Source organism: Oncorhynchus nerka, linkage group LG5 (assembly GCF_034236695.1).
Source record: "Oncorhynchus nerka isolate Pitt River linkage group LG5, Oner_Uvic_2.0, whole genome shotgun sequence".
In the NCBI taxonomy this organism is placed as follows: domain Eukaryota; kingdom Metazoa; phylum Chordata; class Actinopteri; order Salmoniformes; family Salmonidae; genus Oncorhynchus; species Oncorhynchus nerka.
This window is the reverse complement of record NC_088400.1, coordinates 36870714-36887562: the sequence shown is the minus strand read 5'-3', so window position 1 is coordinate 36887562 and position 16849 is coordinate 36870714. Positions and strand designations below refer to the sequence as shown.

Sequence of the window (16849 nt, the reverse complement as noted above, 5' to 3'; positions counted from 1 at the left end):
CTCGGGGACAAAAAAGTACATCATAACATTACAGTAAGAGAATCAAGAGTGTCCTTGGGCATCCATCAGAGCTCAGTATCTGTGTGATTGACTGGGTATGGAACAAGACTGTGTTAGGCTGCTGAGCTTAAGACAAACCACCTCTGCTACATCAAAGCAGGGCTAAACTCAGTTAATGAAGGAAGGTCCAGAGTAGATGTGTTCTTACAGCTAGCAGGCGGTCTCCGGTCTGCAGCCGTCCGTCTTTCTGCGCGGCCCCGCCCTCGATGATCTTTGTGATGTAGATGCTGTTGTCTCCAGGGATGTGCTGGTTGCCAATCCCCCCAGCGATGCTGAAGCCAAGGCCTGGGGTGAGAAGCACACAGAGGACAGTCAGTACTGGTTCACAGGCTGATCTCTAGGGGTTGGGGTCAATTCCACTTCCTTTTAGACAGCTAAGTAAAGAATAGAAACTTACATTCAGGTTCTCGGAAATAATCTCAATTTATGTTACAATTTCAGAGTTGAACTGGAATTTCCCAAGGAAACAGGGGTTTAGTTAAGTTATAGGGGCCTAGAAAATCCTGTCCCTCCCAATGAGGATTCATTCATGTACATAGTGTATATCGCTGACCTTTGGGCCCCTTGAGCAGGTTGATCTCCAGGATGGTCTCAGGAGGGGCCTGTCTTCTCCTGACCAGCAGCCTGACCACAGGGCCAGCCTCTTTCAGGGCCTCCACCGCCCGGCTGTGGACTACCTCAGAGACATCCACCTCGTTCACACGCAGCACACAGTCATTCACCCTGGTGAGATGAGGGGAAACAAAGTTCATATTTGACAATGCTGTTAGTACTGTAAAAACACATGCATGCTATACATGCAACCCTAGTCAATCCACAGGCTCAACAATACAGACTGAATCAAATACATGCACCCCCAGTCAATCCACAGGCTCAACAATACAGACTGAATCAAATACATGCATCCCCAGTCAATCCACAGGCTCAACAATACAGACTGAATCAAATACATGCACCCCCAGTCAATCCACAGGCTCAACAATACAGACTGAATCAAATACATGCATCCCCAGTCAATCCACAGGCTCAACAATACAGACTGAATCGAATACATGCACCCCCAGTCAATCCACAGGCTCAACAATACAGACTGAATCAAATACATGCACCCCCAGTCAATCCACAGGCTCAACAATACAGACTGAATCAAATACATGCATCCCCAGTCAATCCACAGGCTCAACAATACAGACTGAATCGAATACATGCATCCCCAGTCAATCCACAGGCTCAACAATAGACTGAATCGAATACATGCACCCCCAGTCAATCCACAGGCTCAACAATACAGACTGAATCGAATACATGCACCCCCAGTCAATCCACAGGCTCAACAATACAGACTGAATCAAATACATGCACCCCCAGTCAATCCACAGGCTCAACAATACAGACTGAATCAAATACATGCACCCCCAGTCAATCCACAGGCTCAACAATACAGACTGAATCGAATACATGCATCCCCAGTCAATCCACAGGCTCAACAATACAGACTGAATCAAATACATGCACCCCCAGTCAATCTACAGTCTCAAAAATACAGACTGAATCGAATACATGCATCCCCAGTCAATCCACAGGCTCAACAATACAGACTGAATCGAATACATGCATCCCCAGTCAATCCACAGGCCCAACAATACAGACTGAATCGAATACATGCACCCCCAGTCAATCCACAGGCTCAACAATACAGACTGAATCGAATACATGCATCCCCAGTCAATCCACAGTCTCAAAAATACATGCACCCCCAGTCAATCCACAGGCTCAACAATACAGACTGAATCAAATACATGCACCCCCAGTCAATCCACAGGCTCAACAATACAGACGGAATCAAATACATGCACCCCTAGTCAATCCACAGGCTCTACAATATGGACTGAATCAAATACATGCACCCCCAGTCAATCCACAGGCTCTACAATATGGACTGAATCGAATACATGCACCCCTAGTCAATCCACAGGCTCAACAATATGGCCTGAATCAAATACATGCACCCCTAGCCAATCCACAGGCTCAACAATACAGACTGAATCAAATACATGCACCCCCAGTCAATCCACAGGCTCAACAATAAAGACTGAATCAAATACATGCACCCCCAGTCAATCCACAGGCTCTACAATATGGACTGAATCAACTGTTAGTCAGACTGCTAGTCAAAAATGCACGCACGCACGCACACACAAACACACACACACAGGCCAGCCCCACACCAAAAGCACTCAATATCATATACATTTTTTTAGGCTTTGGTTTCCCAGTGAATCATAACTTAGTGGAAACACAAACAGAGCCCGGTGGCAGAGAGCTGTAGAGACACACACACACACACACACACACACACACACACACACACAGAGCTCTGGCTGCCTGGCGGGACATGGTATAGTGACAGAGAGAGAAAAAGAGAGAGGGGGACTAACTTACCCCAGCCTGCCGTCCATAGCTGCAGCTCCTCCAGGGATGATCTTGGTGATGAAGATCCCTGGGTCATCTGGGATGTGTGGATTGTCCATCCCCCCAGCGATGCTGAAGCCCAGGCCAGAGTTACCCTGCAGAAGGGTTATGAGGCAGGGATCTTCTTTTTTATCTTTTGTTTGTTGTGCAGTAAATATTTCAGCTTTTACTTTCATTGTTTTATATTTGTTTTTTTCCTGTGAAGAACATTGCATTGCGTTCCATGTCTGAAATATGCTGTGTAAATAAAGCTTGATTTGATTCGATTACACATACAGTAGAGAGGCACAATAGACACACACACACACACGTGAGCGTTCAGCCGTGCACACGTTCACACACAGACACAGCTCTACTGCATAAGTGATGGGTTTGCGTCCCACTCTAGCAGTGTGGACTCAAGGTCAGTGGGATAATGGGCTTCTTAATGGTATAGGAGTCTCAGGGGAACATGAGCTGTATGCAGACTGCTCAGGGGAACATGAGCTCTATGCAGACTGCTCAGGGAACATGAGCTGTATGCAGACTGCTCAGGGGAACATGAGCTCTATGCAGACTGCTCAGGGAACATGAGCTGTATGCAGACTGCTCAGGGGAACATGAGCTCTATGCAGACTGCTCAGGGGAACATGAGCTGTATGCAGACCGTTCAGGGGAACATGAGATCTATGCAGACCGTTCAGGGGAACATGAGATCTATGCAGACCGTTCAGGGGAACATTAGATCTATGCAGACCGTTCAGGAGAACATGAGATGTATGCAGACAGCTCAGGGGAACATGAGATCTATGCAGACAGCTCAGGGGAACATGAGCTCTATGCAGACCGCTCAGGGGAACATGAGATCTATGCAGACCCCTCAGGGGAACATTAGATCTATGCAGACCCCTCAGGGGAACATTAGATCTATGCAGACCGTTCAGGGGAACATGAGATCTATGCAGACCGTTCAGGGGAACATGAGATCTATGCAGACCGTTCAGGGGAACATTAGATCTATGCAGACCGTTCAGGAGAACATGAGATCTATGCAGACAGCTCAGGGGAACATGAGATCTATGCAGACCGTTCAGGGGAACATGAGATCTATGCAGACCGTTCAGGGGAACATTAGATCTATGCAGACCGTTCAGGAGAACATGAGATCTATGCAGACCGTTCAGGGGAACATGAGATCTATGCAGACCGTTCAGGGGAACATGAGATCTATGCAGACCGTTCAGGGGAACATTAGATCTATGCAGACCGTTCAGGGGAACATGAGATCTATGCAGACCGTTCAGGAGAACATGAAATCTATGCAGACAGCTCAGGGGAACATGAGATCTATGCAGACCCCTTTGGGGAATTCAACATTGCTGATGACCACGGCACTTTCTCATACATTCAGTGTGCTTTATACTATACTGAACACAAATATAAACACAACATCTAAAGTCTTGGTCCCATGTTTCATGAGCTGAGGAGTATTTATTCTGTAGTAAAGCCCTTTTGTTGGCAGAATCTCATTCTGATTGGCTGAACCTGGCTCCTCAGTGGGTGGGCCTGGCTGCCTAGTGGGTAGGCTTATGCCTTCCAATGCCCACCCATGGCTGCACCCCTGCCCAGTCATGTGAAATCCATTGATTAGGGCCTAATGCATTTATTTCAATTGACTGATTTCCTCATATGAACTGTAACTTGTTGCATGTTGCGTTTATATTTTTGTTCAGTATACATACTGAGATCAGGTCACTTAATTCTAAATGTAAGACAAAGCAGTCCAAATGGTGTGGGTCTAATCTTTTTTTTTTTACGGACGGATTCATAAGTGGAAGAGAAGATTCAGGGAAGTTTCATTTCTCTAAAGACTTGGCACACAACTTTCCTTTCTTCTCTCCATATATCTATGCACCCCCCTTCCCCCCCCCCCCTCTCCCTCAGCATGACAAAGCACCCATTTGGATCCAGTGGGCCCAGGCGTGCTGTTCTATCTGACAGCTGCAGAGACAGGCTCCAAACAAGACAGCTGAGAAAAGACTTCGCTTTATTCTTTTCTATAATTAATGAGCAACGGTCGCAACCAATTAGGACAGAGGGAGGCTGAGGCCTCCCAGTGCGCTTCTCCCAATCCAAAAGGAGTGCACTGGGCCCGACCATCAACTGTTACCCACCCACAGTCCTTTTAAAGTGTGATTTTTATCTAGTTTATTTAAGCCTCTGCATGCAGAAATGCCACTCAGAGGGGGAGATGGAGAAAACAGCCCTGCATCTATCTGTGGGTGGAATAACGAGAGTAGGAATATACAGGATGTCTGCCCTGCACTATAGACTGAACTCTGCCACTGACAAGTGCAACTGTCAATGTTCCTGAGAGTGTGTGTGTATGGGAAGAGCACATTGAATATGTGTGCTGTTTAAAGATGCAATGTGAGGCATATAGGGGTCTGACGAAAACTGATGAATACTGACGTCATAATCTTTGTCGGTCCTACGTATAGAATTACTATATGTAATATATTCAAAATGTCATATGCGATAGAGAAATCATTTGCTTTGGTTTTCTATAATATATTATACTGAACAAAAATATAAATGCAACACGTAACAATTTCAAAGATTTTACTGAGTTACAATTTAAGGAAATCAGTCAATTGAAATAAATGCATTAGGCCATAATCAATGGATTTCACATGACTGGGCAGGGGTGCAGCCATGGGTGGGCCTTGGAAGGCATAAGCCTACCCACTAGGCAGCCAGGTTCAGCCAATCAGAATTTGTTTTTCCCCACAAAAGGGCTTTATTACAGACAGAAATACTCCTCAGCACCCCCCCGTTGTTACACATGGTCTGCGGTTGTGAGGCTGGTTGGACGTACTGCCAAATTCTCTAAAATGACATTGGAGGCAGATGATGGTAGAGAAATGAACATTCAATTATCTGGCAACAACTCTGGTGGACATTCCTGAAGTCAGCATGCCAATTGCACGCTCCCTCAAAACTTGAGACATATGTGGCATTGTGTTGTGTGACGAAACTGCACATTTTATAGTGGTCTTTTATTTGTCCCCAGCACAAGGTGCACCTGTGTAATGATCATGCTGTTTAATCAGCTTCTTGATATGCCACACCTGTCAGGTGGATGGATTATCTTGGCAAAGGATAAATGCTCACTAATAGGAACGTCAACTAATTTGTGAACAACATTTGAGAGAAAAAAGCTTTTTGTGCACATTGAACATTTCTGGAATCTTTTATTTCAGCTCATGAAACATGGGACCAACATGTTGCGTTTATGTTTTTGTTCAGTTTATATGCAACATTTACTGTACTGCAAAACCTTCAAGCCAAAGAGAGCCGCTTACTGCCATCTAGCGGGAAAAGCTGATGTGTTTAACAAAAGGCTTTGAAGAACACATCTGATCACAAGACGTGAACATAATAAGTGGTTATAAAGGTTTTAGTGAACCTCACCCTTTCCAAGATGATCTCGTCATATTTATACATCCCATCACTGCCATTTACCTGTCAACACAGAACACATGCATGTAATTTACATCACCATCATCATCATCATCATCCCACATGAAAACATCGTACAAATAATATGAAACAGAAAAGGATAAAAGAACATTGACTGTGATCTTTCATCTCAGTATAATCATTTTTAATTACCATAGACTTGAACACAGACATACAAGTAACTGCCAAAATAAAGGAAACACTTGCGTAAATGAGGGATACAAAGTATATTGAAAGCAGGTGCTTCCACACTAGAGGTCGACCGATTAATCGGAATGGCCGATTAATTGGGGCCGATTTCACGTTTTCATAACAATCGTAAATCGGTATTTTTGGACAAAGATATGGCCGTTTTTTTTTTTTTTTTACACCTTTATTTAATCTTTATTTAAAGAGGCAAGTCAGTTAAGAATACATTCTTATTTTCAATGACGGCCTAGGAACGTTGGGTTAACTGCCTCGTTCAGGGGCAGAACGACAGATTTTTACCTTGTCAGCTCGGGGGATTCAATCTTGCAACCTTACAGTTAACTAGTCCAATGCTCTAACCACCTGCCTCTCATTGCACTCCACGAGGAGCCTGCCGGTTACGCGAATGCAGTAAGCCAAGGTAAGTTGCTAGCTAGCATTAAACTTATCTTATAAAAAACAATCAATCAATCAATCATAATCACTAGTTAACTACACATGGTTGATGATATTACTAGTTTATCTAGCGTGTCCTGCGTTGCATATAATCGATGTGGTGCGTATCATTTATCGTTGCTCAAATGTGTACCTAACCATAAACATCAATGCCTTTCTTAAAATACACATAATTATATATTTCTAAACCTGCATATTTAGCTAAAAGAAATCCAGGTTAGCAGGCAATATTAACCAGGAGTCAGTGTATATGCAACAGTTTGGGCCGCCTAATTTGCCAGAATTTTACGTAATTATGGCATAACATTGAAGGTTTTGCAATATAACAGGAATATTTAGACTTATGGATGCCACCCTTTAGATAAAATACGGAACGGTTCCGTATTTCACTGAAAGAATAAACGTCTTGTTTTCGACCATTCGACCATATTAATGACCTAAGGCGCGTATTTCTGTGTGTTACCATGTTATAACTAAGTCTATGATTTGATAGAGCAGTCTGACTGAGCGATGGTAGGCACCAGCAGGCTCGTAAGCATTTATTCAAACGGCACTTTCGTACGTTTGCCAGCAGCTGTTAATGACTTCAAGCCTATCAACTCCCGAGATTAGGCTGGTGTAACCGATGTGAAATGGCTAGCTAGTTAGCGGGTGGGCGCTAATAGCGTTTCAAACGTCACTTGCTCTGAGACTTGGAGTAGTTGTTCCCCTTGCTCTGCATGGGTAACGCTGCTTCGAGGGTGGCTGTTGTCATTGTGTTTCTGGTTCGAGCCCAGGTAGGAGCGAGGAGAGGGACAGAAGCTATACTGTTACACTGGCAATACTAAAGTTCCTATAAGAACATCTAATAGTCAAAGGTTAATGAAATACAAATGGTATAGAGAGAAATAGTCCTATAATTCCTATAATAACTACAACCTAAAATGTCTTACCTGGGAATATTGAAGACTCCTGTTAAAAGGAACCACCAGCTTTCATATGTTCTCATGTTCTGAATAAGGAACTTAAACGTTAGCTTTCTTACATTGCACTTTTACTTTCTTCTCCAACACTTTGTTTTTGCATTATTTAAACCAAATTGAACATGTTTCATTATTTATTTGAGGTTAAATTGATTTTATTGATGTATTATATTAAGTTAAAATAAGTGTTCATTCAGTATTGTTGTAATTGTCATTATTACAAATACATTTTTAAAAAATTGTCAGATTAATCGGTATCGGCTTTTTTTGGGGTCCTCCAATAATCGGTATCGGCGTTGAAAAATCCTAATCGGTCGGCCTCTATTCCACACAGGTGTGATTCCTGAGTTAATTAAGCAATTAACATCCCATCTTGCTTAGGATCATGTATAAAAATTCTGGGCAGGCCATTATTTGGCCTACCATGGCTAAATAAGAGATCTCAGTGACTTTGAAAGAGGGGTCTCAAAGTAGCATAGGGAGTTTAAAGGATGTGTGTCTCAGTCACCAGATCTCAACCCATTTGAACAGTTACGGGAGATTCTGGAGTGGAGTCTGAGATTGCATTTTCCAACACCATCAACAAAACACCAAATGATGGAATTTCTCATGGAAGAATGGTGTCACACCCCTCCAATAGAGTTCCAGACACTTGTAGAATCTATGCCAAGGTGGATTGAAGCTTTTCTGGCAGCTTGTGTTGGCCCAACGCCCTACTAAGTCATGCTATGCTGGTGTTTCCTCCATTATGGCTGTTACAGTGCCTTCAGAAAGTATTCATATCCCTTGACTTATTCCACATTTTGTTGTGTTACAGGCTGGATTCAAAATGGATGAAATGCATTTGTTTTCTCTCACCCATCTACACACAATAACCGATACTGACACATCCATCAAGCTCTGTCACAGGAGGCTGGTGGCATTGAGGAGGACGGGCTCATAGTAATGGCTGGAACGGAACAAATAGAACGCTATCAAACTCATCAAACATGGTTTCTATGTGTTTGATACCATATACTTGAAAATATGAAGAGTGGTAGTAGTATTGTGTTGTATTGGATTTGCCCCAAAAATTACACTTTATAATTGCTTTGCCACATTCTTTGCAGCATTACTTCAGTGCCTTGTTGCAAACAGGATGCATGTTTTGGAATATTTTTTTATTCTGTACAGGCTTCCTACTTTTCACTCTGTCATTTAGGCTGGAATTGTGGAGTAACTACAATGTTGTCGTTCCTCAGTTTTCTCCCATCACAGCCATTAAACTCTGTAAATGTTTTAAAGTCACCACTGGCCTCATGGTGAAATACTGAACTTATTTAGGCTTGCCATAACAAAGGGGTTGAAAAAGTATTAATTCAAGACATTTCAACTTTAAATTTTTAACAAATTTGTAAACATTTCTACAAACATAATTCCACTTTGACATTATGGGGTATTGTGTGTTGTAGGCCAGAGACAAACAATGTGGAAAAGGTCAAGGGGTGTGAATACTTTCTGAAGGCCCTGTACCTGTACATAAAACATAGCATTGCTGGTTTGGGCTATTATATCCAGATTTTTTGCAATGAACACACACATATGATATTTAAATATGTTGCATTATCATACTAAATGCATAACTGCATCATATTCATGCTGTAGTGGCAGTGTCAATAGAAATCATGAAATAGATCCACATGGTGAACACAGCAGAATGCTGCAACTGTGAGACACATCCATTTACAAAGAGAGAAAAACATAATCGATACTCCATCCACACAGAGAGACAACAGAATAGACACACCATCCACACAGAGAGACAACAGAATAGATACTCCATCCACACAGAGACAACAGAATAGACACTCCATCTACACAGAAAGACAACAGAATAGATACTCCATTTACAAAGAGAGAAAAACAGAATAGATACTCCATCCACACAGAGAGACAACAGAATAGACACACCATCCACACAGAGAGACAACAGAATAGATACTCCATCCACACAGAGGCAAACGAATAGATACTCCATCCACACAGAGAGACAACAGAATAGATACTCCATCCGCACAGAGAGACACCAGAATAGATACTCCATCCACACAGAGGCAACAGAGTTGATACTCCATCGACACAGACCGGCAACAGAATAGATACTCCATCGACACAGTTAAACAACAGAATATATACTCCATCCACACAGTTAAACAAAAGAATAGATACTCCATCCACACAGTTAAACAACAGTATAGATACTCCATCCACACAGAGGGACAACAGAATACATACTCCCTCCACACAGAGGCAACAGAATAGATACTCCATCCACACAGAGAGACAACAGAATATATACTCCATCCACACAGAGAGACAACAGAATATATACTCCTTCCACACAGAGAGACAACAGAATAGATATTCCATCCACACAGAGACAACCAAATAGATACTCCACCCACACAGAGAGACAACAGAATTGATACTCCATCCACACAGAGAGACAACAGAATAGATACTCCATCCACACAGTTAAACAACAGAATAGATACTCCATCCACACAGAGAGACAACAGAATACATACTCCATACACACAGAGGCAACAGAATAGATATTCCATCCACACAGAGACAACAAAATAGATACTCCACCCACACAGAGAGACAACAGAATTGATACTCCACCCACACAGAGGCAACATAATAGATACTCCATCCACACAGAGAGACAACAGAATAGATACTCCATCCACACAGAGAGACAACAGAATATATACTCCATCCACACAGAGAGACAACAGAATAGATACTCCATCCACACAGAGGCAACCGAATAGATACTCCATCCACACAGAGAGACAACAGAATAGATACTCCATCCACACAGAGGCAACAGAATTGATACTCCATCCACACAGACCGGCAACAGAATAGATACTCCATCGACACAGTTAAACAACAGAATATATACTCCATCCACACAGTTAAACAACATAATTTATACTCCATCCGCACAGAGAGGCAACAGAATTGATACTCCATCCACATAGACCGGCAACAGAATAGATACTCTATCGACACAGAGAGACAACAGAATATATACTCCATCCACACAGAGAGACAACAAAATAGACACTCCATCCACACAGAGGCAACAGAATAGATACTCCATCCACACAGAGAGGCAACAGAATAGATACTCCATCCACACAGAGGCAACCGAATAGATACTCCATCCACACAGTTAAACAACAGAATAAATACTCCATCCACACAGAAAGGCAACAGAATAGATACTCCATTGACTCAGAGAGACAACAGAATATATACCCCATCCACACAGGTAAACAACAGAATAGATACTCCATCTACACAGTTAAACAACATAATTTATACTCCATCCACACAGTTAAACAACAGAATAGATATTCCATCCACAAAGAGAGACAACAGAATAGATACTCCATCCACACAGAGAGATAACAGAATAGATACTCCATCCACACAGAGGCAACTGAATAGATACTCCATCCACACAGAGAGACAACCGAATAGATACTCCATCCGCACAGAGAGACAACAGAATAGATACTCCATCCAAACAAGGGCAACAGAATAGATACTCCATCGACACAGTTAATTAAACAACAGAATATATACTCCATCCACACAGTTAAACAACAGAATAGATACTCCATCCACACAGAAAGGCAACAGAATAGATACTACATTGACACAGAGAGACAACAGAATAGATACTCCATCCACACATTTAAACAGAATATATACTCCATCCACATAGAGACAACAGAATAGATACTCCATCCACACAGAAAGGCAACAGAATAGATACTCCATTGACTCAGAGAGACAACAGAATAGATACTCCATCCACACATTTAAACAACATAATATATACTCCATCCACACAGTTAAACAACAGAATAGATACTCCATCCACACAGAGTGGCAACAGAAAAGATACTCCATCCACACAGAGAGACAACAGAATAGATACTGCATCCACATAGAGACAACAGAATTTATACTCCACCCACATAGAGACAACAGAATAGACACTCCATCCACACATTTAAACAACAGAATAGATACTCCATTCACACAGAGAGACAACAGAATAGATACTCCATCCACACATTTAAACAACAGAATAGATACTCCATCCACACAGTTAAACAACAGAATAGATATTCCATCCACACAGAGAGACAACAGAATAGATATTCCATCCACACAGAGACAACCAAATAGATACTCCACCCACACAGAGAGACAACAGAATTGATACTCCATCCACACAGAGAGACAACAGAATAGATACTCCATCCACACAGTTAAACAACAGAATAGATACTCCATCCACACAGAGAGACAACAGAATACATACTCCATACACACAGAGGCAACAGAATAGATATTCCATCCACACAGAGACAACAAAATAGATACTCCACCCACACAGAGAGACAACAGAATTGATACTCCACCCACACAGAGAGGCAACATAATAGATACTCCATCCACACAGAGAGACAACAGAATAGATACTCCATCCACACAGAGAGACAACAGAATAGATACTCCATCCACACAGAGACAACAGAATAGATACTCCATCCACACAGAGGCAACCGAATAGATACTCCATCCACACAGAGAGACAACAGAATAGATACTCCATCCACACAGAGGCAACAGAATTGATACTCCATCCACACAGTTAAACAACATAATTTATACTCCATCCGCACAGAGAGGCAACAGAATTGATACTCCATCCACATAGACCGGCAACAGAATAGATACTCTATCGACACAGAGAGACAACAGAATATATACTCCATCCACACAGAGAGACAACAAAATAGACACTCCATCCACACAGAGAGGCAACAGAATAGATACTCCATCCACACAGAGAGGCAACAGAATAGATACTCCATCCACACAGAGGCAACCGAATAGATACTCCATCCACACAGTTAAACAACAGAATAAATACTCCATCCACACAGAAAGGCAACAGAATAGATACTCCATTGACTCAGAGAGACAACAGAATATATACCCCATCCACACAGGTAAACAACAGAATAGATACTCCATCTACACAGTTAAACAACATAATTTATACTCCATCCACACAGTTAAACAACAGAATAGATATTCCATCCACAAAGAGAGACAACAGAATAGATACTCCATCCACACAGAGAGATAACAGAATAGATACTCCATCCACACAGAGGCAACTGAATAGATACTCCATCCACACAGAGAGACAACCGAATAGATACTCCATCCGCACAGAGAGACAACAGAATAGATACTCCATCCACACAAGGGCAACAGAATAGATACTCCATCGACACAGTTAATTAAACAACAGAATATATACTCCATCCACACAGTTAAACAACAGAATAGATACTCCATCCACACAGAAAGGCAACAGAATAGATACTACATTGACACAGAGAGACAACAGAATAGATACTCCATCCACACATTTAAACAACAGAATATATACTCCATCCACATAGAGACAACAGAATAGATACTCCATCCACACAGAAAGGCAACAGAATAGATACTCCATTGACTCAGAGAGACAACAGAATAGATACTCCATCCACACATTTAAACAACATAATATATACTCCATCCACACAGTTAAACAACAGAATAGATACTCCATCCACACAGAGTGGCAACAGAAAAGATACTCCATCCACACAGAGAGACAACAGAATAGATACTCCATCCACATAGAGACAACAGAATTTATACTCCACCCACATAGAGACAACAGAATAGACACTCCATCCACACATTTAAACAACAGAATAGATACTCCATCCACACAGAGAGACAACAGAATAGATACTCCATTCACACAGAGAGACAACAGAATAGATACTCCATCCACACATTTAAACAACAGAATAGATACTCCATCCACACAGTTAAACAACAGAATAGATACTCCATCCACACAGAGAGACAACAGAATAGATACTCCATCCACACAGAGACAACAGAATAGATACTCCATCCACATAGAGACAACAGAATTGATACTCCACCCACATAGAGACAACAGAATAGACACTCCATCCATTTACATTACATTTACATTTAAGTCATTTAGCAGACGCTCTTATCCAGAGCGACTTACAAATTGGACACATTTAAACAACAGAATATATACTCCATCCACACAGAGAGACAACAGAATAGATACTCCATCCACACAGAGAGACAACAGAATAGATACTCCATCCACACATTTAAACAACAGAATAGATACTCCATCCACACAGAGAGACAACAGAATAGATACTCCATCCACACATTTAAACAACAGAATAGACACTCCATCCACACATTTAAACAACAGAATAGATACTCCATCCACACAGAGAGACAACAGAATAGACACTCCATCCACACATTTAAACAACAGAATAGATACTCCATCCACACAGAGAGACAACAGAATAGACACTCCATCCATACATTTAAACAACAGAATAGATACTCCATTCACACAGAGAGACAACAGAATAGATACTCCATTCACACAGAGAGACAACAGAATAGATACTCCATCCACACAGAGAGACAACAGAATATACATTTAAACTCCATCCACATAGAGACAACAGAATATATACTCCACCCACATAGAGACAACAGAATAGATACTCCATCCACACATTTAAACAACAGAATAGATACTCCATCCACACATTTAAACAACAGAATAGATACTCCATCCACACAGTTAAACAACAGAATAGATACTCCATCCACACAGTTAAACAACAGAATAGATACTCCATTCACACAGAGAGACAACAGAATAGATACTCCATCCACACAGTTAAACAACAGAATAGATACTCCATCCACACAGAGAGACAACAGAATAGATACTCCATCCACATAGAGACAACAGAATAGACACTCCGTCCACACATTTAAACAACAGAATAGATACTCCATCCACACAGAGAGACAACAGAATAGACACTCCATCCACACATTTAAACAACAGAATAGATACTCCATCCACACAGAGAGACAACAGAATAGATACTCCATTCACACAGAGAGACAACAGAATAGATACTCCATTCACACAGAGAGACAACAGAATAGATACTCCATCCACACAGAGAGACAACAGAATAGATACTCCATCCACATAGAGACAACAGAATATATACTCCATCCACATAGAGGCAACAGAATAGACACTCCATCCACACATTTAAACAACAGAATAGATACTCCATCCACACAGAGAGACAACATAATAGATACTCCATCCACACAAGGGCAACAGAATAGATACTCCATCGACACATTTAAACAACAGAATAGACACTCCATCCACACATTTAAACAACAGAATAGATACTCCATCCACACAGAAAGGCAACAGAATAGATACTCCATTGACTCAGAGAGACAACAGAATAGATACTCCATCCACACATTTAAACAACAGAATATATACTCCATCCACATAGAGACAACAGAATAGATACTCCATCCACACAGAAAGGCAACAGAATAGATACTCCATCCACACATTTAAACAACAGAATATATACTCCATCCACACAGTTAAACAACAGAATAGATACTCCATCCACACAGTTAAACAACAGAATAGATACTCCATCCACACAGAGTGGCAACAGAAAAGATACTCCATCCACACAGAGAGACAACAGAATAGATTCTCCATCCACATAGAGACAACAGAATAGATACTCCATCCACATAGAGACAACAGAATATATACTCCATCCACATAGAGGCAACAGAATAGACACTCCATCCACACATTTAAACAACAGAATAGATACTCCATCCACACAGAGAGACAACAGAATAGATACTCCATCCACACAAGGGCAACAGAATAGATACTCCATCGACACAGTTAATTAAACAACAGAATATATATTCCATCCACACAGAGAGACAACAGAATAGACACTCCATCCACACATTTAAACAACAGAATAGATACTCCATCCACACAGAAAGGCAACAGAATAGATACTCCATTGACTCAGAGAGACAACAGAATAGATACTCCATCCACACATTTAAACAACAGAATAGATACTCCATCCACACATTTAAACAACAGAATAGATACTCCATCCACACAGAGAGACAACAGAATAGACACTCCATCCACACATTTAAACAACAGAATAGATACTCCATCCACACAGAGAGACAACAGAATAGATACTCCATTCACACAGAGAGACAACAGAATAGATACTCCATCCACACAGAGAGACAACAGAATAGATACTCCATCCACATAGAGACAACAGAATAGACACTCCATCCACACATTTAAACAACAGAATAGATACTCCATCCACACAGAGAGACAACAGAATAGATACTCCATCCACACATTTAAACAACAGAATATATACTCCATCCACATAGAGACAACAGAATAGATCCATCTCCATCCACAACAGAATAGATACTCCATTGACTCAGAGAGACAACAGAATAGATACTCCATTGACACAGAAGACAACAGAATAGATACTCCATCCACACATTTAAACAACAGAATATATACTCCATCCACACAGTTAAACAACAGAATAGATACTCCATCCACACAGTTAAACAACAGAATAGATACTCCATCCACACAGTTAAACAACAGAAAAGATACTCCATCCACACAGAGAGACAACAGAATAGATACTCCATCCACATAGAGACAACAGAATATATACTCCACCCACATAGAGACAACAGAATAGATACTCCATCCACACAGAGACAACAGAATAGATACTCCATCCACACAGAGACAACAGAATAGATACTCCATTCACACAGAGAGACAACAGAATAGATACTCCATCCACACAGAGAGACAACAGAATAGATACTCCATCCACATAGAGACAACAGAATATATACTCCATCCACACATTTAAACAACAGAATAGATACTCCATCCACACAGAGAGACAACAGAATAGATACTCCATTCACACAGAGAGACAACAGAATAGATACTCCATTCACACAGAGAGACAACAGAATAGATACTCCATCCACACAGAGAGACAACAGAATAGATACTCCATCCACATAGAGACAACAGAATATATACTCCATCCACACATTTAAACAACAGAATA

At 41.3% G+C, this 16849-nt stretch overlaps 1 protein-coding gene across 7 annotated transcripts in view; it reads right to left on the bottom strand.

Moving 5' to 3' along the window:
* LOC115129419 (disks large homolog 3) overlaps nt 1-16849 on the bottom strand; it is a 178622-nt gene that overhangs the window by 55778 nt on the left and 105995 nt on the right. For all 7 annotated transcript variants that reach the window (XM_065018609.1, XM_065018610.1, XM_065018612.1 and 4 more), the window contains 4 exons: nt 5986-6036; nt 2503-2627; nt 614-783; nt 209-345 (listed from right to left, as the gene is read on the bottom strand). In XM_065018609.1, coding sequence (XP_064874681.1) covers nt 209-345; nt 614-783; nt 2503-2627; nt 5986-6036 — 483 coding nt within the window. The remainder of the gene's footprint in view (nt 1-208; nt 346-613; nt 784-2502; nt 2628-5985; nt 6037-16849) is intronic.